Genomic DNA, 27176 nt, shown 5'->3' on the forward strand with positions numbered 1-27176 from the left:
TAACATTTTCTATTTTTTCTTGTTTTTTATTATGTTTAGTTTTTTTCCGTCCGTTTGCAATAATATCAGTTGAAGGGAAAAAGAAAAAAAATATTTACAGTGTTGAAAGCATGAAAACAGACGTGAAGATGAATCTATTGTAAAGTAATCGCACAAACACAAGAAAAAAAACATAAGAAAAGAAAAAGTATCAATTAAGAGACGAGCGGAGCTCCCGATCCAAACCGCAGACACCGCCGGCCAGACGTTTCTGGGGAGGGGTGGGTTCTGCGGGACGTGGCTGATGGGGATGGGGGGGTTGAGCGTTAAGTGGGGATGATGCCATCGCTCCGTAGGCCTCGCTTGAGCTCCAAGTCCTCCAACTTCTTCCAAAGCTCCTCGCGCTCCTTCTCCTTTTTCTTCTCCCTGGAGCCAACAGTCCACAACAAATTGCAATTTCATCCAGCGCACTTGCTGGAAGGGGGCAGTCATTTATAACGGGTGGCCCTCAAGTGGCTACTGGCAAGTTGTCCTCAGTGCCACAAAGAAGAGGACCGGGACCAGGCACTTGCATATGCCGCAACATTAAAGTAAAATCGACTCAATCGACCCGAATTACGGGCATTCTCTTTAGAGGATGATATGGATTGGCACACGCGGTCGCCACAACACTCAGGCTGACGTGTTTCTTACCGCTGGCGGTCTGACTTGTAGGTGGCGGTGAGTTCGTCGAATAAAGTACTGTTCATCTCCATGAAGGCCTTCAGTACGTTGTACACCAGTGCCACGATAGCCCTGAGGAACACCACAGGGGACGGTCACATCAGGATTCCCACGGCAACAACAAAAGCCGCCCTGCCCGAACCAAATTGCCTCGCCCTGAGTTGGGCTGTCAATGGGCCCCTTTCCCCCCTCCGAGGCGGCCGATCCCAAGGATTTGGATGGTCATCGGATGAGCCCGTCGTTGCAGCGGACGAGCGAAACGTGGACAGCGTGCGGGCGGGGCCGGCCGGCTCGGAGAGTGATTCTTCTTGTGCGGCAGTTGGCATTTGCGACATTCAAGAGGAAGGAAGAAGCCAGTTTTTCTTGCTCGAGAAAGCGAGGCGCGCTTTGCTTACGGGTTCCAGTGTTCTTTGGAGATGCGGTAGAGGCTGGCAAACATGATGGGCAGAATGACGCTGGAGTTCTCTTCAATCAGGCTCATGATGTACTCATTGTTCCAGTAGTAGAGCGCTCGCTCCGCCACCTGCGCACACACCGGCACCTCGGTCAGCTCGAGCGCAAAGGTGGCGCACGGGGCAAGGCAGACCTGGAAGTGCGGGCTGGACACGCATCTGGAAATCTGTTTGAAGAGCGGCTCCTGGATCTTGACAAACTGGGTGGGCTCAATCACATCCAGGATCTCCTCCAGCTCGCCCAGAAACATCACCTGAGGCGGCCACGCAAAGGCTTTCAAGCGGCAGAGACAAGAAATGAGAAAAGACGCGGTGGCTCACCTCTTTTTGACTGCAAGTCTTGGGCCAGAACTTGAGCAATCCTCGGATGACCTGAACAATTTTGTCAGAGTGAATGTCTAGCAATGCTTTTCAAATTTGGTCCCAGGGTGGCGACGCATACTCACAGGTTCTGTTAATGTGGGGTCTTTCTCTAGGAACTGTACAATGCAATACGCCAACTGTAGACAAGAGAGGAGACGGGCGGCGTCAGTCAGGACACCACGTGCGGGGCACCCGACATGCCATCTCGTCTCATCGGAGGCGCGTGCGTACCTGCGCGTGGAAGAGCGACAGACTGCGGACCGTGTGGAGCGGGATCAACACTTTGACCAGGAACTGTTTATGCTCCGCCTTCAGCGGCAGAGCAAAGCCATTGATTATACTGCACACAAAAACAAGCGCTCATCACCACTCTTGACAAAGTGTGACTTGGATTTGAGGTGATTTTATGGCTGGTTCCGAAAGCTGACTGAAGAACCGCTCAACTGCAATATTGAGAAGAAAGCAGAAGCATATTTTTTGACTGTGACAACCTGCTCCCGTTTCTCAGGTGCTTCTTGTACGGTTTTATTCACGACATAGGCGTATCAAACTAAAGACGCAATGCTACACAACCAAAGCGAAAAAGTTTGGAATTCGGGAGGATAAAGTCAATTCTCAAGAAAGAATTGACGGGAATAAGCAGTGGCGGCGCGCCGAATACGCTCTAAGCCATCGGTGTCCAAACTACGGCCCGCGGGCCAACTGCGGCCCGCGGTCCAGTTTTTATTGGCCCGCAGCAAAGAAGAAGTACTGGGCAGGCAAACGAGTTAGCGGAAATATGCTAATTCGCGATCGTGCTAACACGCGCAAACGGACCTCTAAAGGAAATTAAACGAACATTTGGAGCAATACTACATTGTCCTAAAGGTTAGTTTGTAAAGAGACGGTTGCCTTGTTTAAGGATTTCAACTTAAAGAGACACTATCAGACTAAACATGCGAACACAAACGATCAGCTAACAGGGAGTGACCGCGCTGATAAAGTGAAGCAGCTCCAAGCTGAACTGGCATCACAACAGCGATTCTTCACACGGGACTGTGAGTCAAAAATAAATATTACTAAAGCAAGCTACGAAGTGGCCATGTTAAGACTGTTGATGTTATGGACCTGTAGACCTGACACAAACTATTATTTTCTGAAAGATAATGTAAATGACAAGAGCAAAATTCACTAGTTTTAAGTTTTAATAATAACAGACAACTTTGCATTACTTATAACTCCCGTTTAAAATGTTCATGAGGCAAAAGTAATTTTAAACTCATGTAAATTTAAGGTATTTCATACAGTTTGTTCAATGTTATCTGACTCTTCAGATATGAATGAAAGGCAGAATTTGTGTTTTTGGAGTTGTTCACATCTGCCTGAGTGACTCAGATTTGGTTATTTTGTCATTTGAAAAATAGACAATTGTGACAATGAAATTTGTTTTATAACGGTGTGTATTTGCATGACATTTTTGTAGTTAAAAAATGTCCGAAAAAACTATTGGCCCCCGGGCCCCTTCACTTTATCAAATCTGGCCCTCCTTGCAAAAAGTTCAGACACCCCTGCTCTAAGCATTAGGCCTCGCGTGACGTCATTATATTGATTTTGTCTCGTGTGTTGTCTAGACTAGAAGTGCTTGTATGGCTTGCAGCAGCGTGTCGTAGACTCGTAGCCGCAAAGATGTTGCGGCATTTTAAATCAAGGAATGAAAAAAGAGAGGTGTCTTTATGACAATGAGCAAAGACAGCAAAGAAAACAGAAGTCAGGTAAGAAAGGCAACGTAACCCCTCTCTTTTCATGGTTAGGCCCTTCTGTGGTTAATTTCGTATGGAACATGAGTGAAAATCTTGCACAACAATGCCGAGTTAAAACACGTTCAGGTCTTCGATACAATCAGTACGGAAATGCGTTGAAAACTAGGGTTAACGTTTTACTGTTGTTTTGAATGGTAATGGTTGAAAACCACCAGCTGATAGCGTTTCATTGAGCCTGTCCAACTTAAGTCTGTGCAATTGAATCAACAGGGGAGAGAGTCAGAGAGGAAAGGGTGTTTTGTTGTCAACGTTTTGCTGTTGTTTCAAAAGTTGGAGTAGTTAAGAACCATCAGCTGACTAGCTATTTGTTTAGCCAATGAAACATCTGTGCAAACGAAACAACGGAGGGAGTGTGAGAAAGGAAAGGGTGCCGTGTGTGTGTGCGCGTGCGTGCGTGACAGACTGCGTGATTGGACGCTGCAATGAGGAGTAATCTGTCTTCTCTCCCGATGTTTTGTTGAATAAAGTACTGAATGCATGTACAGTGGGGAGAACAAGTATTTGATACACTGCTGATTTTTCAGGTTTTCCCACTTGCAAAGCATGTAGAAGTCTGTAATTAGGTACTCTTCAACTGTGAGTGGTGTAATCTAAAACAAAAATCCATAAAATCATATTGTATGATTTTTAAATAATGAATTTCAATTTTATTCCTTGAAATAAGTATTTGATACATCAGAAAAACAGACCTTAATATTTGGTGCAGAAACCTTTGTTTGCAATTACAGAGATCAGATGTTTCCTGTAGTTCTTGACCAGGTTTGCACACATGCAGCAGGAATTTTGGCCCACTCCTCCATACAGATCTCTTCCAGAGCCTTCAGGTTTTGGGGCTGTCGCTGGGCCACACGGACTTTAAGCTCTCTTCAAAGATTCTCTACTGGGGTTATACTCATCATTCTTCTTCCTCCAAACACGACGAGTGTAGTTTAAACCAAAAAGTTCTATTTTTGTCTCATCAGACCACATGACCTTCTCCCATTCCTCCTCTGGATCATCCAGATGGTCATTTGCAAATTTCAGACGGGCCTTGGCTTGAGCAAGGGCACCTTGCGTGCACTGCAGGATTTTAATCCTGGACGGCGTAGTGTGTTACTGATGGTTTTCTTTGAGACTGTGGTCCCAGCTCTATTCAGGTCATTGTCCAGGTCCTGCCGTGTAGTTCTGGGCTCATTCCTCACCTTCCTCATGATCACTGATGCCCCATGAGGTGAGATCTTGCAAGGTGCCCCAGGCCGAGGGAGATTGACCGTTGTCTTGAATTTCTCCCATTTTCTAATAATTGCACCAACAGTTGTTGCCTTCTCACCAAGCTGCTTGCTTATTGTCCTGTAGCCCATCCCAGCCTTGTGCAGGTCTACAATTTTATTCCTGATCTCCTTACACAGCTCTCTGGTCTTGGGCATCGTGGAGAGGCTGGAGTCTGATTGATTGTGTGTGTGGACAGGTGTCTTTTATACAGGTGACGAGTTCAAACAGGTGCAGCTAATACAGGTGGAGAAGAGGCGGACTTCTTAAAGGAGAACTAAAGGGTACGTGAGGGCCAAAATTCTTACTGGTTGATAGATGATCAAATACTTATGTCATGCAATAAAATGCAAATTAATTATTTGAAGATCATCTACTGTGATTTTTCTGGATTTTTGTTTTAGATTCCATCACTCACAGTTGAAGAGTACCTATGACAGAAATTACAGACTTCTACATGCTTTGCAAGCTGCAAAACCTGAAAAATCAGCAGTGTATCAAATACTTGTTCTCCCCACTGTAGTAGACCAATCACTTACTACAGCAATATGGAGCTCAACCCAGCAATATATCAATATTTGACACGTTAACAATAACAAGGGGGCATGGCTTTTGCTTGGATAGCCCATAGACTAATAAATGCCGACCTCTTGGTGAACGAATGAAACTTGTGCCATGACGAAGGTGAATAACAATACGTAGTAAACACATTTGCAAATGATCTCTATTTACCCATCTACTAACCTGTTGTATTTGTACAATTGTGTAAATGTTGTTACTGAGTAAGAGGTGGAGCAATGGATTATTTAAAATTAAGTAATTTAAGTAATTTCTTTCACATTAAACTTAATTTGAGTCAGTCAAATTTTGTCTCTCTAGTCTTCTTGGGCCTGGACGACTTTAGTTAGGGGGGCCCCTTGACATATTTTTGCCGAGGGCAAATGGAGGTCTGAACCGGCTCTGGGAATAAGGTCAAAGTGCTTCAGGGCTCAAATGGAACGGCAACGGGACTGTCGGCCTGCAATTTCTTCCCGTGGCACTAGAGGGGGCCGGGGCGCCGCATTTATACAACCACTCAACTTCTAACCTTGGCTTTTGTTTTCTCCAAGCTAACGCTGCACAAGCTGGACTAGTGGGGGTCCACATACCTGCCCAGGATCTCCAGCAACTCTGCCACCCCGTTGAAATGCTCCGTCTCATAAACAAAACTGCAGGCGTCGGCATGAGAAGACAAGCAAAGAGAAACAAGGCAAAACCTTTGCAAATTGATCAAACACAAAATCGGGAGCATGCAAACAACAAGACAAAAGTGTGCGCTGACCGTAGAAAAATATTATTGATCTGTTTTCGTATAAAAGCCCTCAGTCCCAGGAATTTGCCGTAGATTCTATGCAGAACCGTCTTCAGGTAGTCTCGCTCCCGAGGGTCCTCGCTGTCAAACAGCTCCAGGAGCTGGCGGGACACGGCGGAGGCAAACATTAGGCCGCCACCTGGCAAGTGGTCCACCACTTGTGTGAGTGACATTTTGGCGACCCCGGCTCCCCATCGGGTCACACAAATGTGAAGCTTTTGTTTTTTGGATTGTGTGGATGTCAACGCGTGGCAGTGTGGATGTGGCTGGGCGCACCTGCAGGACAAACTTCTGGTCTATGTACTTTTTGGCAATGCTGGGCTGGAACTCCTGGCTCTCCAAGAAGCGGATGAAGAATTCGTAGACCAGCTGAGGACAAGGAAGACAAGGGCCGTCGGTGGCACAGACTTTGATGGAACGGAGCAGGCAGACCAAAAGCCGAGAGGCGCAGCGGGCGGAGCGAGGCCAAAAGCCAAGAGGCGCAGTGGGCGGACAGGCACTCGCTCGCTCACCTGTAAGTGAGGCCAGGACGCCTCCAGCGTGGGCTCGTCCTCTTCGGGGTCAAACTCATTACTGTCGCTGGGCGGGAGGGTCCGGAATATATTGTTAGACACCTGGAAGCAAAAGGGGCCCAGGTGAGGACGGGGGATGGCGCTGGCGCCGGCACTGACGGTGCTGGCTCACCATTTTCACCACTTCGGGGTAGGCCTGCTCGGTCAGGTAGCCGCGGCTGACGGTGACGTAGTCCACCAGCTCGTTGAGCGTGGAGCGCTTGTACTCCTTCATCTTCAGGTCCGACAGCGTGTCCATGAAGTCAAAGACGGTACAGCACTGCTGCAGCTTCTTCAGGAACAGCTCTGGCTGCTCCGGCGCCGGCACGTCTGCGGACAGCCAGACACACAGACAAATGTCAATCAATCAACGGGTATGCTCTTCCCTAGCGGCCACGTTGCTTCCCGACAGACAAACGGCAATTGAGCAATGGCATTCTTTATCGGGGATGCTCTTCCCAAGCGGGCTTGGAGCCACGGGGAGGCCTGCATGCTGGATGTCGCCAACAGGTGTTTTAAAATGGGGGGTCGCGCCCCTTCTGGCAGCAGTGGCCTTTCCCGGTTGGCAAGCGCAGAGTGGCATAACTTTGGGGAGGCGTTGCCACGTACGGCGCTCAGAGGATGGTAAACCACACAAGTCCACACGCTTGACTCGCAAGCGGACCGTTCGCAAAGACATCAAGGCAGCGCCAAAAAGTGTCCCTTGCACAACGAGCGCGAGCCGAGCTGTGCTTTCGCCTCACTCACGGGATGAACGTCCCACTGACTGCGTCAGAAGTTCTCCTTTCCATTGAGACGGCAGCCGGGGCCATTTCAAGGTTCGGAGTGACGGGCGGGCCTGGCAGGTCGGGCTAACTTTAACACCAGCGACACCCACCTGGAGCCCCGACGCCGTCGCTCCCTCGGCGGCGGCGAAATGCGGCGGTGAACGTGGCTTGGCCGCCAACATGTGGACGACAAGTTTGGCGGCGCGCCTCTTGTGGCTTGCTTGGAGCAAGTGTTGCCACCGGGAAATGTAAAGGGACACCCCGTGGCTCGGGTTTCTCTCGGGGGGTGGGGGGGCATGATGCTTGGCGGTCTCGGGCTGTCAAATGGGGCAGGCGGCCTCGCGCATACGTCTCAATGCGGCTATTTTGAGGCCCTCTTCTTGAACCTGATGACCAAGAAGCTCAGACGGACATGGACAGGCATGGACACGTCGTGCCAAAATGTAGCCGGTGGGAAAAAGGAAGATTCCCTGCAAAGTTGACAATAGAGCAGTGACTGACAGCCTCAGTCTAAGATCAAAGGTTTCTGGGTGGCGAGGATCCATTCCGGACCATTGTGTGCCAAAGTCAGTGATGTTTGGACGGAGCGCTCGCAAACAGTTTTTTATAGGAGAGGGAAACGTGTCAAAGCCATTTGCAGAGATGACAAATGTTTTCAATACAGGCAACAAGGGTTACCGACATTAGTCCACTATGACAAAAGGAACAGTGGACAAGATTTGCCTGTGCATTTATGCGGCACTTTGCCTCTCCTGGCTGCCCAGCTGGCTATCAAGCTTTCGTGCTGATAAAAAGCGTTTGCAAAGAACATATAGAAAAAATGTTCATCATGGGAGTATGGATGAATGGATGGGGCCATCCGGGGCAACTTTGAGTGCGCTCGTAAAACCACTTTGCTGTCCCAAGAAGGCATCTGAGTCAATGAACGCAACACGCAGTCGTCTTCATCCAGATTGTCTTTGGAGCAAAATCAAAGTAAATCTTGAATCATCAGCATGAAAAATGGAGAATGTTTCATATCAAGCCAGCCATGCGCAGCGGCAATGTCAACGTGATGACGTGTCTTTCAGGCTCTGTTGCCATGACAACCGAGCAACGAGCGCCCTCGCCGCAAACGTCTTCAACTGCGGCACAAAAATTTAAAAGCTCTTCGGGAGCGATCCCGCTGCCGTACGGACAATCTGTTTGCAATCGCCAGGGGACGAGAGCTTCAGAGTCATCACGCCTCGCTGGCCCCTCCAGGAAACTGCACCCTCGGCCGTCTTCCTCCTCGAGAACAGCCCAGCGGCCACATAAGGCACCGAATCCGGCTTCATTATGCCCCTCCCTTCCACTATCACTACAATCGCGATGTTTTAAAAAATGACATTTTCATGCTCTACTGCAGGGGTGTCAAACTAATTTTTTTCGCAGGCCACAATGGCTTCTTTCGGAGGGCCATTATGACTGTCAACCCAAATAAATGTATGAGCACCTAATATTATATACAGTAAAAACTACAAAACAAACTGACAAATAACTCGTTTTCAAATCAGACGAGTAAAAACTGGTGAAATATATATAAAAAAAAAAGAAGACTATTAAAAGTGATGACAATTTGCAATTCTAGTAATGACACACGAATTTGATGCACAATTTGTCTTCGCGGGCCACATAAAATGATGTGGCGGGCCGTATCTGGCCCCCGGGCCTTGAGTTTGACACCTGTGCTCTACTGCAAGAATTGCAATTTCCACGGCAAAATAAGCAAGCGCGACGTATTCTCGGCCAGAGACGCCGTTTCACTATTTGCGTTGGACTGCGCCGATTCAGTTCAAAGTAAGCAGCCCAGGGCACGTCTGTGCGGGATGCCTCTCGCGAGATTATGTTGTGGCGGCCCTTTGAGTCAGTTTAATGCCTGTTTAATGCCTGTTATTTCTGCGACCGCTGCGGCTTTGCTTTACATGAACAGATAGATGGGTGCCCACCTTTTTGGGTGCTACGATGTAGCAAGATGGCGCCCTAGCAAACGTCATGTCGTTGCGAGCTGGGGGGCGGCCGCAACTCGGTTCGTGGGGAAAAGCTTTAGGCGAATCGATGAGCAGAACAATCCAGAGTTTGAGATTAAGAAGGCCCGAGCAGCAAGACTTGGTACGCACGCAGGTACGCATGCACGTAGGCACACGCGGCGGCGGCAGCAGCGGAAGCTTACCCTTGAGCAGCGGCAACGGCGTGAGCTCGATGGGTTTGCCCTGGGAGCGGAACTGGGACGAGCTCTGCGAGCGCTTCTGCTTGGCCTTCCTGACAGACTTGCGGGAAAAGCCATCCACTTTGTCCACCGATGGAGGCGTGGTGGCTGCCGAGGACATCGCCCTGCTAGGGAACAAGCGCGGCCACATGTTACCATTGAAAGCGCACAAAAAGGACAAGCTGCGCTACGTTGAGGAGGCATGGCGCGCTTCGACCTCAAAGTCGGCCGACAGCTCGCGAGCGCAGAGGCAATGCCGACATTGGCTCGTAAGGAGCTTCAAACGGGCCGGGACCTCAGCAAAGTGCGGCAAGGTGCGCCGACTTGCCACAGCCGCCGAGCCGTGACTTGCCTTGTTTGCATTAAAGCCCCGGACGGCAACGCAACAAGGCCTGGTCCCTTATGATATTACAATGCCACGTAACACGCACTGCCAAAAAAACAGCTGCTGCTTAATCTTGAAGGACCTCCCTTCAATCCATTTTAGGGAGTGTGAGATAGCACTTTTTACCCAGACCGATAGAACGAGGACTTGAACCTTTAGTAATCACCGATACCAAGTGCCCATACCATGAGTTTTTTGAACCCCCGCTAAAAAAGTGACAGATCATTTTAAATAAATACCAATATATCCAACAGCAATTTTCCTTCAAATTTAAATTTATTAGTTCCTGATTGTAAATGACCACAGGAGCTCAGAACTCGGAATAAAGCCGGCATCTGTGCCGATACCCAATTTGATCCTTTGAAATTGTTCATACAAATCACGCAAGGAAAAAGTGTTGGGGTCCAATCCAACAGAATTTCTATCACGCATTTTACAAACGCCGCAGCTATATCAAAGCGCTTCACATTTAGCAACGGGTCAATCACTGCATACACGTGTTGAGATGAAACCAGGCGGCGGCGTGGAGCCCAGGAGGACGGCGCCTGAGTGTGTGACGTCACCAAAAATCTGGGATTAGCTCACAAGGCTAAGAAGGGCACCTCGCTGACGTCTTCCCAATCAAAGAGACAAACATAGCGGCCGTCCGATGCGCCGCTAATCGGCACACGTTGTGCGTCGCCGCGGCAACAACAGGCCTTTCCTACCAGGACTGCCGCTCGGAAAAAAGACAACACCAATATCAATCCTAAAAAGATGCTGAGTCATCACGCCTTGACCGTGTGGTAAATGAGACATGTACCAACGAACATCAATGTGTGTGGCGGCAGCCATTTTGATGACATTTGCCGCCCATAGCAAAACACCGGAAGCCAATCGACAAGCTCCAATAAACTCGTGCATGCAAACTCATCATCCCGATCAAACAAACGCCCTTCGTGGCCTCACCTGTGCGGCGGAGGGGCAGCGCCCTCCCCGTGCACTACCATCCGTCCCTCGCTGTCTCCCTGACAAAAACAACCACGGTCACCGCGAGAAGCGCACAACGGCAAAATCAAGGAGAAGCAGAGGAAGGAGGAGGGGAAGAACGCAGGACGATGCGGGAGACTTTGGCTCTGGCTCTTACATAAGCAGGCTGATGGGGGGGGGGGGGGCTTACAGCAGGAAAAGAAGGGGGGGGGCAGAGGCCCGGACACAGAAAGACCAGAGAGACACAAAGAAGGGAAGAGAGGGCGAGAGAGAAGGACAGACAGAAAAGAGAGCGAGGGAGAGGAAGGAAGAGGAAGGCCTGCTCCAACAGGAAGTCACACACTCACACGCGCACGCACAGACGCGCGCGAGCCTTATTAAAGCTGCAACTCATGATTATTTGAATGACAGATTCTTGCGTCAATTGTGTTCATCGTCGATGAATGGAACAAAAAAAACTCTACCTTTTCAGAAATGTGTCCATTCTTTCTTTAACTTTATTTTTCATTTATTTTGTGCTTTCCTTCTCTTGATGGAGGAATAACATTAAGCAGAGAGTGCAGAAAGGGCACCAACATGGCATTTTTTTCCAGTCTTTGCTTTCCAAGGCAAAGCGGTCGTTTGCAAATGTCCTACTTCGGCCGACAATTATTAGCACTTTTGTTTTGCTTTGTTTTCCCAGAGTGTCAAGCAGATTGTTATTCTCCCATGTCAGGCCCTAAAAATGCCAAGAAGGCAAGTAGTCTTGCAATGTTCAACTCATCATGGGGCTGCTCCTCAGCCAACCATACAAAAGTCAACATGCGCACGCACGCAGACACACACACACACACATACATGCGCACACACACATATGCGCACGCACACACACGTTTTCCCACAGGACATGCTTCCTTTGAGCAGAGGTGGGCCACTACGCCATGTGACTGCAGTGGCGGCAGGCCTGGCCCGAGAACCAATTTTTACGGATGCCCTATTTTCTCGAGGGCGAAACAGTGGGAGAAGAGGGTTAGGGTTAGCTGACACGTAGGACCACGTTAGGGCTGCACTACATTGAAAAAATATTGCTGCGGCGATTATTGGCCCATGCAATACGCATACTGCAAAGACAAAAGTTTCTTATGGAATCGTTTGCTTTTGTCCAAGTCGGACCGGTCAATTGTGTTCGCCATCTAAGCGAGCGGCGTAGCCGCGGCCCGAGACAGGCGGAGGTCGATGCAGGCCAAGACACCATCATCAACGAAAACTAGGAGCCGTCCAGCCAGCGAGTGAGCGCTTTCCAACATGCAGTCACGGTTTCATGTTCAGAGCGCCGAGTGGGTGGAGCCTGCTATTTTTGCAAGCATCCAACTATGCTTTGGCCATACAGAGGCCCGTTTCCTCAAAGAGGAACGTCATGCCAAGCAAACATCGGCCTGGGGGGGCACACACCACTGTGTCTGCTGCCGATAGTCACCCCCCAGAAACAATCACCACAAAGAGCAGAGTCGTTGCATCAGAGTCCATCTTTGAGCAAAAATCACTCGAGGACATCGTTTGTCAGCGCAGTTAGCTATCAATTCTCAAACAGATTGAACATTTGCATGGAAAACAGGCGTCGAGTCAAGGCCAGAAGAATCAAACATTGCCACAATTTCAGCTTCGGCAGAGGGAAGGAGGTATTTCTTAAATATGAGCCGCCATTGGTTGTTGGCTTTTTGGGCTGGAGCGTGACGAGCAACAAACGGAAACACTCTTCTGTTGGACGATATAGCCGACCGGAGTCATTCATCTGACACAACACATCGTCGTGGCCGCCTGCAAATAGGTCAGCTTTGGGATCACTTGAACCTGGCCGGATCTCGCTCGGACTAAGTGAGGCGAGCTCACCGTTGCAAGACGCTACTCGGCTCACGTCTGCGCTCAAGAACAAAACGTGAAACGAGTTCCTCGAGATTGTACGCCCTTTCCTTTGGTGCCCATGGGCTTTCCAATGGCGGCGTGAAGATTGTGAAAGCCCGCCCGTTCCATCCATCCATCCATCCATCCATCCATCCATCCATCCATCCATCCATCCATCCATACCGCTTGTCCCCACGGGGGTCGCGGGCTATCCCAGCAGTCATCGGGCAGTAGGCGGGGTACACCCTGAACTGGTTGCCAGGCACACACAGAGTCTATCAACCATCCGCACGCGGACCCACACCTAGGGGCAATTTGGAGTGCTCAATCGGCCTACCAAGCAGTTTTTGGGATGTGCGAGGAAACCGGAGTGCCCGGAGAAAACCCACGCGAGCAGGGGGAGAACATGCAAACTCGACACAGGGAGGGCCGGAGGTGGAATCGAACCCACACCTTCTTAACTGTGGGGTGAATGTGCCACCTATCATGAAAGCCCGATTCAAGCCAAATACAGTCACACCCCAAATCTTGACACCAAGCGACTTTGCATCAAGACAACAGCCAGGAATCGGAGCATTTTCACAGGTTTTTCTGAAAAAGTCATCAGGTAGCATTGGCACGTGCACGGCCGGGACAAGGCGTTCTTCTTGGCTTTGGCGAGATGACACCGGATAGACTCGTGCCTCCCAATACGTGCTTCGGGGTGGCTGGTGATGGACATAATTTTAATGTTTGTGGAGACATTGCTGGCACACAAAAGGGTTGCACGCATGCCTGACATTTGTTGCCGTCGGACTCTAAGTGTCCAAACAAAAAATCATTTACTTCCAATATTAGAATCATCTCTATATGTATAACAGGCCTAAGTGCCTGGAGATAGAGTGGTAATTTTCCCTCCAGCAATCTTCAACCTGTTGACTTTTAACTCTTCTTACTCACGCTCCATTACAGACCAAGTGGCAAACTTGCGTGCATTTGTCTTGAACATGAGTCAGTGACGTCCCATCGCAACTGAAACCAAGGGCCCGCCTGAGCGTGATAACTGTTGACGGATCGTGTACACGTTTTCGCGACAAAATCGGGAATTGTTGTAGTGTAGCTTTCCACAAGGTTAAGCAAACTGACTGCAGCCGGGCTCTTTGAGGCTCTCTTTCTAGCTCCTTTCTGGCCTACCGAGCTCCAGCCCTCCAAACTTGACAGCTAGCACTTAGCCACTTGACACGGTAACCTCCCGTTTGGCCCCTTGACTGACCTGGTTGCCGTTGGCCGCAGTTTGCCGGCCGCTCGATTTCCACGCGCACGCGAGACATCTGCGGGGCGTCAGGCAACTTTGATTACGAAGAGTTACCCCAAATATGGAAATTCTGCTGCTGTCTCGCAGCTAGGCGAAGCCAAGATGAGGTGAGCCGAGCGGCTAACGAGTTGGCTAGCTAGCTGTTATCGCGCTAGCACGTCGTCGTTCCCGACGAAGCATAAGACAACATCATCAGGACACGAATGAACACATGAAACGCAAATCAAGTCAGTGAGGTTCTGCTGAGCCGAAACACTTTACCTGGGCGGGTTCGGACGGTCACCCATCATCCCAGACGTAAAAACCGAGGCGGAGCTAATGCTGCTAGCGATAGCTGACACACTGACGGAGGGGAGGGGGGCACTGAAGCCCAGGCTGGACGCGCCGTCCCGAGTCCCGACAAGCCGCTGTTAGCTCCACTTGGGGGCGGAGGAGATGGTGTGGGGGTGGGGGAGTACTTTACCTTGATCGTCTGCGCTTCGCAACGGAGACCGTGGCGAGGATTTATCCTATGTTTGGGAATCTAGCGGGCGGGGGGGGAGGGGGGCGGCTAAATTACGGGGCTACCTCCAGCTCCGTGCGGGCAGCCTTTCCCAAGCGGCGGCGGCAGCGGAGGAGGAGGAGGAGTTGGAGGAGGAATGAGGCAGATTGTCGGCTTGCGGCGGGTCTCCTGCCGAGCGAACAGCCCTCAAACTGCCATGGAGAAAGCCCAAAGATGGCTTTTACATTCCCCGTCCTTCCGCTTTGCGTCCTGCTGCTGCTGATGATTATGATGATGCTGTCGCTCGCGTCCGGCTGCGAGGGTCCTTCTCCTCTCGAGTCGGAATCTGTGTTGCTGCTTTTCGGCACCTATTGTCAACACCACCGCACACACTACGCAAAGCACACGAACTTGCTCGGTATCTCCCGTCGCGCCCATTGGTCAGCCCGGGCGACAACCGCCATTGCGATTGGAAGACGAACGCGTCAGTCATAGGGAGCGGGGCTAGGTTGTGACGTCGCGGGTCCGGCAGAGGAGAAGCCCGCAGCAAACAAGGAAAGAAGAAAAGGCACTCTGACGCAGGCTGGGAGAGAAGGAACTTTAAGCTCGACGTTAGTTGACTCGGAATGAAGACAAACCTGTCCACGGCGGCCCTGCCCCTGCTGCCGCCATTCTCATTCTTCAGCGCTACGAGCATTAGCCGCCAGATTAAAGCTAGCAACACGGTGACGCCACTCACCACATTTGAAAAAAAAAAACTTTTGAAATGCTTTGGCAGTCACTATCGCTGGACGTGGACTTGACTTTGCAGGTTTGCCACGGTCGTGGGCGTTCACACTGGGGTCTTGACCCGGTAAATCCTGACAGGGCAAAAGGCGGGATACATCCCAGACCGGTCGCCAGCCAATGTCCCGCTTACATAAGTAAAGTTAAAGTCCCAAGGATCGTCACACACACCTGGGTGTGGTGAAATTTGTCCTCTACATTTAACCCATCCCCGTGTGATTTTAATCCATCCCCTGGGGGAGAGGGGAGCAGTGAGCAGCAGCGGTGCCGCGCTCGGGAATCAGTTGGTGATCTAACCCCCCAATTCCAACCCTTAATGCTGAGTGCCAAGCAGGGAGGCAATGGGTCCCATTTTTATAGTCTTTGGTATGACCCGGCCGGGGTTTGAACCCACAACCTTCCAGTCTCAGGGCGGACACTCTACCACTAGGCCACTGAGATGGTACCGTACTGATGAGCTGAAAGCCAAGGGTGTTGAAACATCTTGAAATGCAGTGTAGAATTTGAAAAATTCCACACTCAGTTCAAGATCAAATACTTTATTTTGTTGAGACTTATTGGTTCACTTTGTCAACGGTTTTCAAAGAGAAAAAACATTAAGTCAGTCAGATGCAATGGAAGTAGCATGAGGAGTTCACCACAGCCCGATATTCAGTTTGTAGCTAAATCACGTCAGGTATGTGTCGCCTTGTAGAATGTTTTCTCCTGAGTTAAAAAAAAGTAGTTTTTTGGATTTTGATGCAAGTAATCCCAGGTTAAAATACAATTTAAACATAAGTACATGTATTTTGTTATTACAGTGGCCTATTTTTGGATTTGCACTATTACGTGCGGACTCCATTTGAGTTTAAAGGCAGGAGAATTTTCGTTATCCTCTCCTCCCCCCGGTTTCCATAGCAACAGCCGGGCGTCCTCCCCACCGGTGATCAGCATCCCCCTGGCCTCGTCCCACACGAAGCACCTGACAGTGGCGGTGTGTCCTCCGTGGAGGCTCGCAAGAAGATGCAGCCCGTCGCCGTCGCACTCCATCAGGCAGACGTCACCACCCTTGTCCCCGCCCACCACCAGCAACTTGCCTGCTCCTTCCAGCCAAGCCCCGCCCACCAGGTAGTCCAGGCGCCGCCCGCCCGGCACCAGTTCCAGGCGGCGCACGTCCGGGCAGCTGAAGACAGCGAGGGGTCGGTCAGTGTCCAGCTGGCGCAGGTCCCACAGGCGCAGTCCCTCGTCGGGGCTGAGGCACAGCAGGTGGCTGCCGTCGGCCTCCGTCCAGCACACGGACACCGCCGCCGAGTCGTCCTTGCATGTGCAGAGCAGCGCTTCCTCCTCTGAGCCGCGTCGCAGGTCGAACACGTTCACCAGGCCATCGGAGGAGCCCGACGCCAGCCGGTCCTTGTCGTGCGGATGGAAGCGCACCTGCGTGATGTCGTCGCTGTGCGACTCAGAGTACACGCCCAGCGGGACCGTGTTGGGCTTCCTGCTGTCCCAGAACATCAACAGGCTGTCTTCGTCCACCAGCTGAGCCATGCAAAAGACAAGGAGAAAAATCAACCGGAGACACTCTGACATGCTTTGCCAACCAAAACTTTCTTCTGCACATTCCCTCTTTTGGGGTGGATGGCCCCAAGACAAACTCATGTGATGAGACCAGTCCTTGAGTAATTGGAGTCATGCACGAGGAATCTTTATTTGATGAGCACTGTCAGGAAGACCAGCCGCAGTAACTATGGTTGCATGCTCTGCGGGACCAAGGTGATGAGAAGGCCGAATTCAGAATAAAATCTTTGCAAAGATTACAGTCCATGAATACTGATGCCTTGGAAGTGGTTTCTGGCAGGGCGCGGCGGCTCAATGGACCCGTCTTGCCGTCTGGTGGCTACCTTGTTCATACGAGTTAAAAAACAGCAGAGAGCTTGGCTTTGTTGTTTTCCTGCTGGTCTTGCTCAAGACTCAAACCGCCAAAACGAAAATGCTGTTGGCAACAGGCAGCGCTTCCGAGCCAGTTTAAATTCAGGGGTGACCAACTCAAATGGAGCTCAAACTCAAAGTGGGTCCTGTGGTTCTGGCATCACTCGCTTGTGCTTAAGGACAAAAATAAAGCGAGAAATGAAAACCCAGAGGCCGTTCATTTTTCAGTGAAGCGTCTTGCTTTCTTTTGTCGTTTGACAAGGACAAGTGTGAGGGTCAGCCCCAGAGCGGCAACTCATGACAAATCAAATGCAAACTTTCTTTCAGTTGCTTTCCCAGCATCATCTGAACTGGTTGTCCACCTTTGGGCTGGTGACCAGTCCACCTTTCATCTCTGTAAGTGCCCTGGCATGAACTCACGACCATTCCATCACATGCAAGTCCAACGTAATGCTGAGTGGCAACAGGTCTGTCCTTTGCATGCTTGTGCCCTAACGTTGAGTGCGCGGTGACCAGTCCCCCTTGTTCTTATTTTTTTTGCCTTTACCTGCACTCTTAATCTGTCCTGAACCTATGCCCCACGAGTCATCTCCTTTGTGCTCTCGCGCCACGAGATGGCCCGGTCCAAGACGACGGGGTATACTGACCGAAGTGCCGGCGCAGAGCAGCACGTCGCCACAGCTCAGGTCAAAGCTACAGAAGCTGTGGGTCCGGTCGCCACGGAACACCTGGGCTGCGGCACCGCCGGGGCGGCGGACGTCCCAGGCCCGGACCGTCCCGTCCTCGGACGCCGAGTACAGGAGGTCGTGCCGCGCATGAGCAAAGGTCAGCCCGCACACGCGGCCGATGTGCCCGCGACACTCGCCCACCAGTCGCAGCGTGGCCTGGTCGTAAAGCCGCAGCGCCAGGTCAGAACACGATGCGGCCGAGGCGGCACCGGCCGGGTGCAGCGCCATGTCCAGAAGGTAGATGGGTTCGTCGGAAACGCACGCAAACTTCTTTGGCCACCAGGCCTCCATGCTCGCCTTGCGGCTCCGGAGAAGCACCGTGTCAAAGCGTAGGCCCACTTCACCGCTAACTGGTAGCTTGCTTGTTGCCGGATTCAAAAGAGATTATGGCCCACAAAGGGAGAACAACGGCCAAAACCTGAAACAGTCGACAAAAGATACACAAATAATGCAAAAAAAGACAACAGATTTTGGATCGATTTAAAAAATGGATGAAAACTACACTGACTTTTATACATACAAACATATGGCATATGGTAAGATGGCGGCGCGTGCACACGCTGCGGCCTCTCTCTGTCCCGAACGGTGTTTTGTTTTGTCGTTTAATGTGGGTTTGTCCGCCAGTTTTGTGTGTTCGTCTCGTCGTACCGGGTTGTGCTTCAAGTGCGGCGGGCTGGTTCTGCTCGACATCGGCGAAAGCGAGTTTTGTGGCGACCTGAACTTTGAAGCGGGGACATTAAAGGCGCTCGGTCTGCGCCGTCCTGGAGCGTCGCCGGACTCGCCTGCTATTCTTCCCCCGGTTGGGCGTCCGGGCCTGGCTGGCGGCCACCCCAGCTCGCCCGGCCGTGCCTTCCATTCTTCTGGCGGACGTTCGATCGCTGGACATCAACATGCCTGCTGAGTTCTGCGGACCGGACAGTGCGTAGCTGCTGTGCGTCTGGAGCGGATGGCGCGCTATCGGGCGGACCGGGCCATTGTACGAGGGGGAACATCGCGTGGAGGTGGACTGTGCGTCTACATCCGTGAAGAATGGTGCCGGGACTTTGTTGTGGGATGCCAGCACTGCTCGCCACTGGCGAAGTTTGTGATCTCCGGGCTGTTGGGGTCCTGAACTCTCTCCCCGTTGTTTTACTTGTGTGTTAATCGTGTGCTGTGTCTCGTCACCGTGGGATAGGGGGAACGGTATTTCGGTTTCTTTGTGTGTCCTAGCATGAAGGAATTGACAATAAAGCTGATTCTGATTCTGATATATATCCATTTTATGTCTGTACATAAATTGTAAATTTTTAAGTTGGAAGAAAAACACAAAAATTCTTTAGTTTTTAGATCTGACAAAAATAGAGACGTTGAATACCACCGTGAATACCAGAACCAGTACTTAACTATTAAGTAATTTATATACCACCAAGTTGTTCTGACATAAAATGTTCCCCCAAAAACAAATTGTGGAAATTGTATGCATCAAAAGTATGAGCGGGAGCAATAACGTGGAAAATTATTAGAAAATTCATTGAAAAAAAAACTCAGTTGTGAAATAAAAAATAGTCTACAATATTAGCTGAAAATATAATAAATATGAAAAGATTAGAAATTGAGAACGCACATTTTCTTTAGCTGCAAATACAAAGAAAGTTGCAGAATGCATATGTATATTTTTTTTAATTAGAAAAACATAAAACAATTTGGAAAAAATTGTAAATCGCTCATTGTAAAGCATAAGATAATAAGTGGGGATGGTTAAATGTAAAGCTAAGTAAGCTAAGCTAAGGTACTAATAAACACGTGCAAACACACACAGTCGTGCCCAGGGAGGCAGTCGTTCATCATTTCGTCCGTCAAAACAGTCGTAACGTCCAAACATTCGCACAACAAAGAACTTACTTCGAGAACTTTTGACTCGTTTCCACTCGCAGGACGACACAAGAATGACGACTCGAACAACACACGAATCCACCAGAGTTAGTGCACGCGGACCGGAAGCCCGGAAACCCAAACGAACAAGGTTTCCGCTTCGCGAAATCGGCCGAAGATGATAATGATTTTTTTTTTAAATTATGAATACTACTTGGGAATTCTACGTGGAGATTCAGTCGGACCTTAGGTCATTTTAGTTGCGCGTTCGTTTGTAAATCGTTTTGTAACACAAACGCAAATTCTGAAGTTGTGTGTGGAGAATCCAGGCGACCTCAAAGTAATGGATTGTACGATTTAATTCCAACACGTGGATGAATTGGATTGAGGTGGACTGCGGCGGCGCCGCCGTGGTGGGGGACGTCCTAGGCCCGGACCAAACATTGATGTGGACAGTACACTCTGCTGTACAACTGGGGCAGCTAGCATGCAATCGAGCAGACCGGACCATTGTAAAGGGTGGGAAATCACGAGGAGGAGGAATCTGTGTTAACATCCGTGACGAATGGTGTCGGGACACTGTAGTAGTATTCAAACACTGCTCGCCACTGGCGGAGTTTATGATCATAAAGTGCCGTCCTTTTTACCTGCCGAGGGAAATTACTGCGATTCTGCTAGTCGCAGTATACATCCCGCCTTCCAACATTAACAGAGACAGGAACACGGCTCTTAGTGAACTGTACCAGGCTGTCAGTGAACAACAGACGGCACACCCTGACGGTTTCACCATCTTCGCTGGGGATTTTAACCATGCAGACCTAAAGACTGTTTTTCCTAAGCTACACCAGCAAGTTGATTTTCCAACAAGAGGAGACAGCATCCTGGGCCTGGTCTACACTACACATAAAGGAGGCCTCAAGTACCGTATTTTCCGCACTATTAGGCGCACCTAAAAACTTACATTTTACTAAAAAAAACACAGTGCGCCTTATAATGCAGAGCGCCTTATATATGGATCAATTGATGAATTTGTTGATCCATACTGGTTGTACACAGTGCTCTGCCAAAATGTTTCAGTACGTTTTAGTATGACTAGTAAATTACAAGGTCGCATCGCTTCCCAACATTACGGCAACTGTAGTCAGGGGGCGTCACCGAATAGCTGTTGTACCCGCGAGGCTATTTCATTTCAAAATATGCTGCTCCGTTAAGGTTTCGAGTAAATTTATGGATTGATATGGAAGGGAAACATAGGTAAGCAGTACCAATGTGTTAGATCGAACTTTAGTCAGTTCCGATCATTTTATAGGAGATCGTTTGAGAAACGCGATTGTTTACACTTTGCTGAGGCTCATGGGAGATTGCGAGCTGAGGCTCATGGGACTTTGCGGATGGCTAATGCTATAACGATAGCTGCTATACGTACCAGGCTATTTCATGTCAAAATAGGCTGCTCTGTTAATGTTTCGAGTAAATCTACGGATCGATATGGAAGGGAAACATAGGTAAGTAATACCAATGCGTTAGATCGAACTTTAGTCAGTTCCGATCATTTTCTAGGAGATCGTTTGAGAAACGCGATTGTTTACACTTTGCTGAGGCTCATGGGAGATTGCGAGCTGAGGCTCATGGGACTTTGCGGATGGCAAATGCTATAACGATAGCTGCTATACGTACCATGTCAAAATAGGCTGCTCTGTTAATGTTTCGAGTAAATCTACGGATCGATATGGAAGGGAAACATAGGTAAGTAGTACCAATGCGTTAGATCGAACTTTAGTCAGTTCCGATCATTTTATAGGAGATCGTTTGAGAAACGCGATTGTTTACAGAGGGCTCGTTGGTTATTGGCTAGTGGATGCATACCGCAACCCTAGTCAACCTCAGTTTGTTGCAGTATAGCTTCTATTTTATGCGCCTTATAATCCAGTGCGCCTTATATATGGACAAAGTTTTAAAATGGGCCGTTCATTGAAGGTGCACCATATAATCCGGTGCGCCTAATAGTGCGGAAAATACGGTAATACGTGTTGGCGACAATATCTCAAGCAGCATCACGCTGAGCACGGGGGCCCCCCAAGGCTGCGTGCTCAGTCCGCTGCTCTTCACCCTGCTGACGCATGACTGCTCTGCAACCTACAGCAACAACCGCATAGTGAAATTTGCTGACGACACGACTCTGGTGGGTCTCATCACCAAGGGCGACGAGACTCAATATAGGTTAGAGGTCGACCTTCTGACCACGTGGTGCAGGGACAACAACCTCTTGAACGTCAGCAAGACCAAGGAGATTGTTGTTGACTTCCGGAAAGGTCACACCTATCACCTGCCACTGACCATCGACGGTGCTGTGGTGGAGAGAGTGAGCAGCACCAAATTCCTGGGGGTGCACATCAGTGAAGACCTCTCCTGGCGAAGAAAGCTCAGCGCCGCCTGTACTTCCTGCGGAAACTCAGGCAAGCAAGTGCTCCACCAGCCATCATGACCACATTCTACCGAGGCACCATTGAGAGCATCCTCTCCAGCTGTGCGGGGTGGAGGCTGCACTGAATACAACAGGAAAGCCCTGCAGCGCATAGTGAACACAGCTGGAAGGATTATTGGTGCTTCACTCCCCTCCCTGAAGGACATTTACACCTCCCACCTCACCCGCAAGGCGTCCACAATTGTGAGTGATGTGAATCACCCCGCTCACAATTTGTTTGATCTACTGCCCTCTGGGAAGAGGTACAGAAGCCTGTGCTCCCGCACCACCAGACTCACCAACAGCTTCATACACCATGCTGTTAGGATCCTGAACTCTCTCCACCCTCGGCTGCATAACATCCTGGCCTTTTGGACCATGATGGCTGCCTTGCACTACTCCACTTGCACTACTCCACTTGTACTTTTGCGCTATTATACTGACTGTCTGCTGTATGCACAATTACACCATTTCAACCAAGTTGCCCTTATTTATTCATTGTATGTGCCTTATTTTTACTTTTTATATTGTTTACTTGAATGTTTTGTTTGTCTGTGGACCAATTGGGTGTACTTGAATGTTTTGTTTGTCTGTGGACCAATTGGGTGTAATATGTCTTGTCTCCACCGTGGGATAGTAGGAAACGCAATTTCGATCTCTTTGTATGTCTTGACGTGAAGAAATTGACAATAAAGCAGACTTTGACTGTTGTCCAACAGGTGGCAGCAACCCCCAATTATCTGCGCAACATACCGGGCAAAGTAAACTATGCATGTATTCATTCATTCATTCATTCATTGTATTTTGTTTCAATCTGATTGTAGCCTCAGTGTTAACAGTGAGTTAACCATAACAGCTATTTTTGTCATTATTGAATAATTAAACATACCGTAATTGATACAGAAAAATGAAAAACAGGGAAGATTAGAAAAAAATTAACAAAAGCGTGAAAAAAGCCACATTTTATTTGATATGGAATGTACTGTCTGGTTTACATTTCAAAAATTAAATATTTTGTGTATAGAAATTTTGTATGAACCAAACTGCTTTTTTGCCAACCTAGAGTGAAGTCAGAGTCAATATGATCAATAATAAAACATCTCAACAAAACATGTTAATTTACTAGAGCATGTGAACCAATGTTTCAGGCGGCATTCCAAAAAACAAACAACAAATTACACTCAACAAAAGCAGACCAGTAAGGAGTGATGTTTTAGTTTGTTTGTATTACCAATACTCAAGTGTTGCGTCACATAAAAATGCTATGTCATGTTGATACTGATACTACAGCTCAGTGGCCAAGTGGTAGAGTGTCCGCCCTGAGACTGGAAGGTTGTGGTTGTATTAAGTTCATTTTGTTTTCACTTTTCAATTACTTCACTGGTTCTTTTATCTCAAACAAAGTATTTCAGGTTGCATTACCTGACATGTTTCGGCTTGTACTTCCGCCTTCATGAACCAGTGAAGTAATGGAAGGTTGTGGGTTCAAACCCCGGCTGGGTCATACCAAAGACTATAAAAATGGGACCCATTGCCTCCCTGCTTGGCAAGGGTTGGAATTGGGGGGTTCGATCACCAAAGGATTCCCGAGCGCGATACTGCTGCTCACTGCTCCCCTAGGGGATGGGTTAAATGCAGAGGACAAATTTCGCCACACCCAGATGTGTGTGTGACAATCATTGGGTCTTTACCTTTATGTCAATCTTCTCAGGTGGTTTGGAAGAAGGGAACTTATTTTAAATTGTTTTGGAGCAAGCGTGCAGATAGAGCAATTGGGCCATTTGAAAGCCGCCCGTCATCCACATTGTGTGCGCACGCCACAAGGAAAAGGGTTAACAAGATATGGGCTTTTTTTTTTTTTTAAGTACGACACAATAAGGGGCATTCACGTCGCCGTTTTGAATCGAAAACCCTCAAAAAAGACTTTGGCAATTGCTTTAGGCAGTGGCCGGCAACAAAAAAAACGCTCGCAATGGCTCAGCATTGTCACAGGTGAAAGGCTGCAGCAATATTTGGACCTGTGGAGATGAAACCAAAGTAGTGGGATGGTTGTCTGTCGTCAAGCGGCGATCTCCTCCAGCCTCTGAACGACAGCGCTCGCCAGCTTCAAGTAGGACAGCGCCTGGAGCGAATGCAAACACAAAGACGGACAGGAAAGAATCGAGAGGCTTCCCGCAGAGGAGGAGGAGAATCAAGAGAAGGAGAAGGGGAAGCACCTCGGGGCTGCCAGGCGAGGACACGACGACAGGCTCCCCTCTGTCGGCCGTCTGTCGGATGTGGACATGTAGAGGAATGTCACCTGAGAGCAGACACCCAATCAGGACATGGAAGGACGAGCCCAACGCGGTATCGGCCGCCTGTGACACACCGGCGCCTTGACGGACCGCCCCTATCGCTTTCCTGCGTGAAATTGAGGCTCGACCATTCATCTAATTAATCAATCATGATTTTTGGTCATCGTCCAGAGCTCGTTGAACTTGCACTTTCCCGTCCTGCGCGCTGAGAATGTATTTTTTTCCAAACGTGATATTTGCAAGAGAAACATGGACACGCTTGCAGGTTGTCTGACGTAACAAACCAGCAAGAGACTCATAATCAACACACGTTTGCACGGTTTCTGCACCCTCAACTTGAATGGGCCTGCGTTTTGGCAATAGGGCTGATTGACTCGATGATTGACCAAAGAACCGAGAGGTGAATCCATCGTTAAAGGCGTGGTTACAAGACAACACCAAAACAGAACCATGACTGTTCGTAGAGACACGTGAAGACAAAAGGCATTTGATACGGACAGAAGGCGCGATGGCCATAGGAGGTGGTGACGGACGGGCTGTACCTAATAAAGCGACTCCCAGCGAGTCGGCCAGCTGCCGGGCGCCGTCCGAGCCAAAGATGGCCGTCCGCTGGTGGCACCTAGGGCACTCGAATGTGCTCATGTTCTGTACCAGGCCCAGAACCTGCGGGCAGGCGGGCACACACAGGCCCGTTAAGCCACGATGGCGCACAAAACGGCTTTTCAGGCGACTGCCTTTTACCGGCACGTTGACTTTGCGAAACATCTGGGCTCCTCTGCGGGCATCCAGCAGGGCCACATCCTGTGGCGTCGACACAATCACAGCGCCTGCACGCATGCATGCATGCATGCACGCAACGTGTGGGTCACCGGAGTGCCTCATATCAAAAGTCCACACACCCCATTGCAATTTGGCGCCACTGGTCAAAACAGGCCCCGAATAAAGTTGGGCTATTGTTGCGAGCTGGTTTGCGGCTTCCGGATTGCCCGCACGCGAGGTGACGATGATGATGATGCCCCCAGCATGCTTGGGTGGAGCTCTCCTCCAAGATCAAGCACATGAGGAAGTATCTCCTCCCTCACAAGGGATAGGAAGAGATTTTTTCACATTTGCTTTGTGACTCGCCGCCCAACCCAGTACGCCTGAAAAAGTCACACGCGCTTAAAAGCAACTTTTTTTCTCAGGGATTTTGGGCGCCTTGGACATGCTTTGGTGCCCCGATCCTCACGATGTCAGTGGAAGCCCACTGGAAGTTCACAACTTTATTCGTAGTTAGATCATCAGAGGCACTTGTGTGCGCCAAGGCATTTGAATGTGATTGTTGAATTGCAGGTGCAGAGACAAGGGTGTGCACATTTATGCAACCTTGTTTTGGGTGTCGGCCTCATTAATGCTGGAAGAAGGTTGGAAGGATAATTTTGGTGTGTTGTATTTTGGGCTCTCCTGCACATGTGGTTATGAACTGCGGTGTGTGGCCTTTTAATAATTATCATTGCGGAGGTGCTAACCTGCTATGGGGATGCTCTGCGTGATGGTCAGCTGTACGTCACCTGTCCCGGGAGGCATGTCAATCACCAGATAGTCCAGAGAGCCCCACTCCACCTACACACATTCACGCGCACACACACACACACACACACACACACACACACACACACACACACACACACACACACACACACACACACACACACACACACACACACACACACACACACACACACACACACACACACACACACACACACACACACACACACACACACACACACACACACACACACACACACACACACACACACACACACACACACACACACACACACACACACACACACACACACACACACACACACACACACACACACACACACACACACACACACAGGTGTGCATATCCTGAAGACAAATCTTGGTGCACACGCAGGCAGGATGCGGGAACCTGTCTGAGCAGCTTGTCTAGAGCCGACATGACCATGAGGCCCCTCCACACGATGGGGGCATCCTCGTCCACCAGGAATCCCATCGACATGCTGACAGGAGGAGGGACAGAATAGCACATGAAGCCCAACACTGCCGCCAACACTGCCGCCAACGCTGTCGCCAACGTTGCCGCCAAAGCTGCCACGTGGACATTTGCCCCCCCCCTTCTGTGGAAAGCAAATCAGTCTTGCTTGGGACCTCTGAACCAAGCCAAGACCGTCGACTGGGAAGGGCTTCAAGTGGCCGCCAAAGCATTGAAGGCGTACGAGCGAGCCAGATGGACGCATTTGGATTCCCTCATAGACTCACCAAGGAACACCGTAGTTGGTCAGCGGGAGCATGCGATTGTCTGAAGAGACCAAAACAAAATCTCTTTGAGAACATTTGTGCAAAAATATTTTGAAAATTTGAAATGAAATTCTCTCTCTTTCCTGCCGTGTGTGTGTTTGTATGCGTCTGTGTGTGTGTGCAGCACAAGTGCGCACACCCCTTCTCTCTACGGTTTGCAAAGTTTGGCCTTACTGTCAGTGAGCTGTGGGTTTCCCTTCAGGTTCATCATCTTGGGAACAGACGGCCCATAGACGTCGGCGTCCAGCAGACCCACCGACTTGGACTGGAAGGACACATTTGATGGAGATCTACAGGCTACAAAGTGCAAAATGCGGCAGGCGTGTCCGTGACTCTTGGCCACCCGT

At 49.7% G+C, this 27176-nt stretch overlaps 3 protein-coding genes and 1 long non-coding RNA gene across 12 annotated transcripts in view; 1 reads left to right on the forward strand and 3 right to left on the reverse strand.

Moving 5' to 3' along the window:
• ppp2r5eb (protein phosphatase 2, regulatory subunit B', epsilon) lies at positions 1-14881 on the reverse strand. 9 transcript variants are annotated; one of them, XM_037241952.1, is made up of 14 exons: positions 14557-14881; positions 9425-9588; positions 6600-6796; positions 6428-6529; positions 6192-6284; positions 5886-6016; positions 5713-5772; positions 1749-1857; positions 1601-1654; positions 1476-1526; positions 1289-1408; positions 1098-1225; positions 673-774; positions 1-405 (listed from the first exon to the last, which is right to left on the reverse strand). In XM_037241952.1, exons 2-14 carry the CDS (start codon positions 9579-9581, stop codon positions 306-308), a joined length of 1404 nt encoding a protein of 467 aa, XP_037097847.1. In that variant the 5' UTR covers positions 9582-9588; positions 14557-14881; the 3' UTR covers positions 1-305. The 9 variants fall into 9 exon arrangements, 8 of the variants coding, with proteins under 8 accessions (XP_037097847.1, XP_037097845.1, XP_037097844.1 ...); XM_037241950.1 differs by having other exon boundaries at positions 9425-9585; positions 14453-14881; XM_037241949.1 differs by having other exon boundaries at positions 14453-14881.
• LOC119116518 lies at positions 6153-26916 on the forward strand. The gene is made up of 3 exons (XR_005096286.1): positions 6153-6163; positions 11845-11850; positions 26659-26916. It is a non-coding gene; the product is annotated as an uncharacterized LOC119116518 (long non-coding RNA).
• On the reverse strand, positions 15780-19929 carry wdr89 (WD repeat domain 89). Its single transcript, XM_037241954.1, has 3 exons — positions 19771-19929; positions 17809-18307; positions 15780-16771 (listed from the first exon to the last, which is right to left on the reverse strand). Exons 2-3 carry the CDS (start codon positions 18178-18180, stop codon positions 16061-16063), a joined length of 1083 nt encoding a protein of 360 aa, XP_037097849.1. The 5' UTR covers positions 18181-18307; positions 19771-19929; the 3' UTR covers positions 15780-16060.
• nubpl (nucleotide binding protein-like) overlaps positions 24037-27176 on the reverse strand; it is a 5224-nt gene continuing 2084 nt past the window's right edge. The window contains exons 4-11 of the mRNA XM_037241955.1: positions 27004-27094; positions 26791-26830; positions 26441-26531; positions 26007-26100; positions 25240-25325; positions 25041-25161; positions 24421-24503; positions 24037-24326 (exon numbers count right to left, since the gene is read on the reverse strand). Coding sequence (XP_037097850.1) covers positions 24264-24326; positions 24421-24503; positions 25041-25161; positions 25240-25325; positions 26007-26100; positions 26441-26531; positions 26791-26830; positions 27004-27094 — 669 coding nt within the window. The 3' untranslated portion in view covers positions 24037-24263. The remainder of the gene's footprint in view (positions 24327-24420; positions 24504-25040; positions 25162-25239; positions 25326-26006; positions 26101-26440; positions 26532-26790; positions 26831-27003; positions 27095-27176) is intronic.

Source organism: Syngnathus acus, chromosome 22 (assembly GCF_901709675.1).
Source record: "Syngnathus acus chromosome 22, fSynAcu1.2, whole genome shotgun sequence".
Classification (NCBI taxonomy): domain Eukaryota; kingdom Metazoa; phylum Chordata; class Actinopteri; order Syngnathiformes; family Syngnathidae; genus Syngnathus; species Syngnathus acus.

Coding starts and splice junctions, on each gene's coding strand:
- wdr89 (XM_037241954.1), bottom strand. CDS start 18,180: ATGGAGGCCTGGTGGCCAAAGAAGTTTGCGTGCGTTTCCGACGAACCC. Junction 16,772..17,808: donor TGCTCTGCGCCGGCACTTCG/GTCAGTATACCC, acceptor TGCATGGCTCAG/CTGGTGGACGAAGACAGCCT.
- ppp2r5eb (XM_037241944.1), bottom strand. CDS start 10,834: ATGGTAGTGCACGGGGAGGGCGCTGCCCCTCCGCCGCACAG. Junction 1,409..1,475: donor AGACTTGCAGTCAAAAAGAG/GTGAGCCACCGC, acceptor TGGCCGCCTCAG/GTGATGTTTCTGGGCGAGCT. Junction 1,226..1,288: donor TGTCCAGCCCGCACTTCCAG/GTCTGCCTTGCC, acceptor GTGTGTGCGCAG/GTGGCGGAGCGAGCGCTCTA.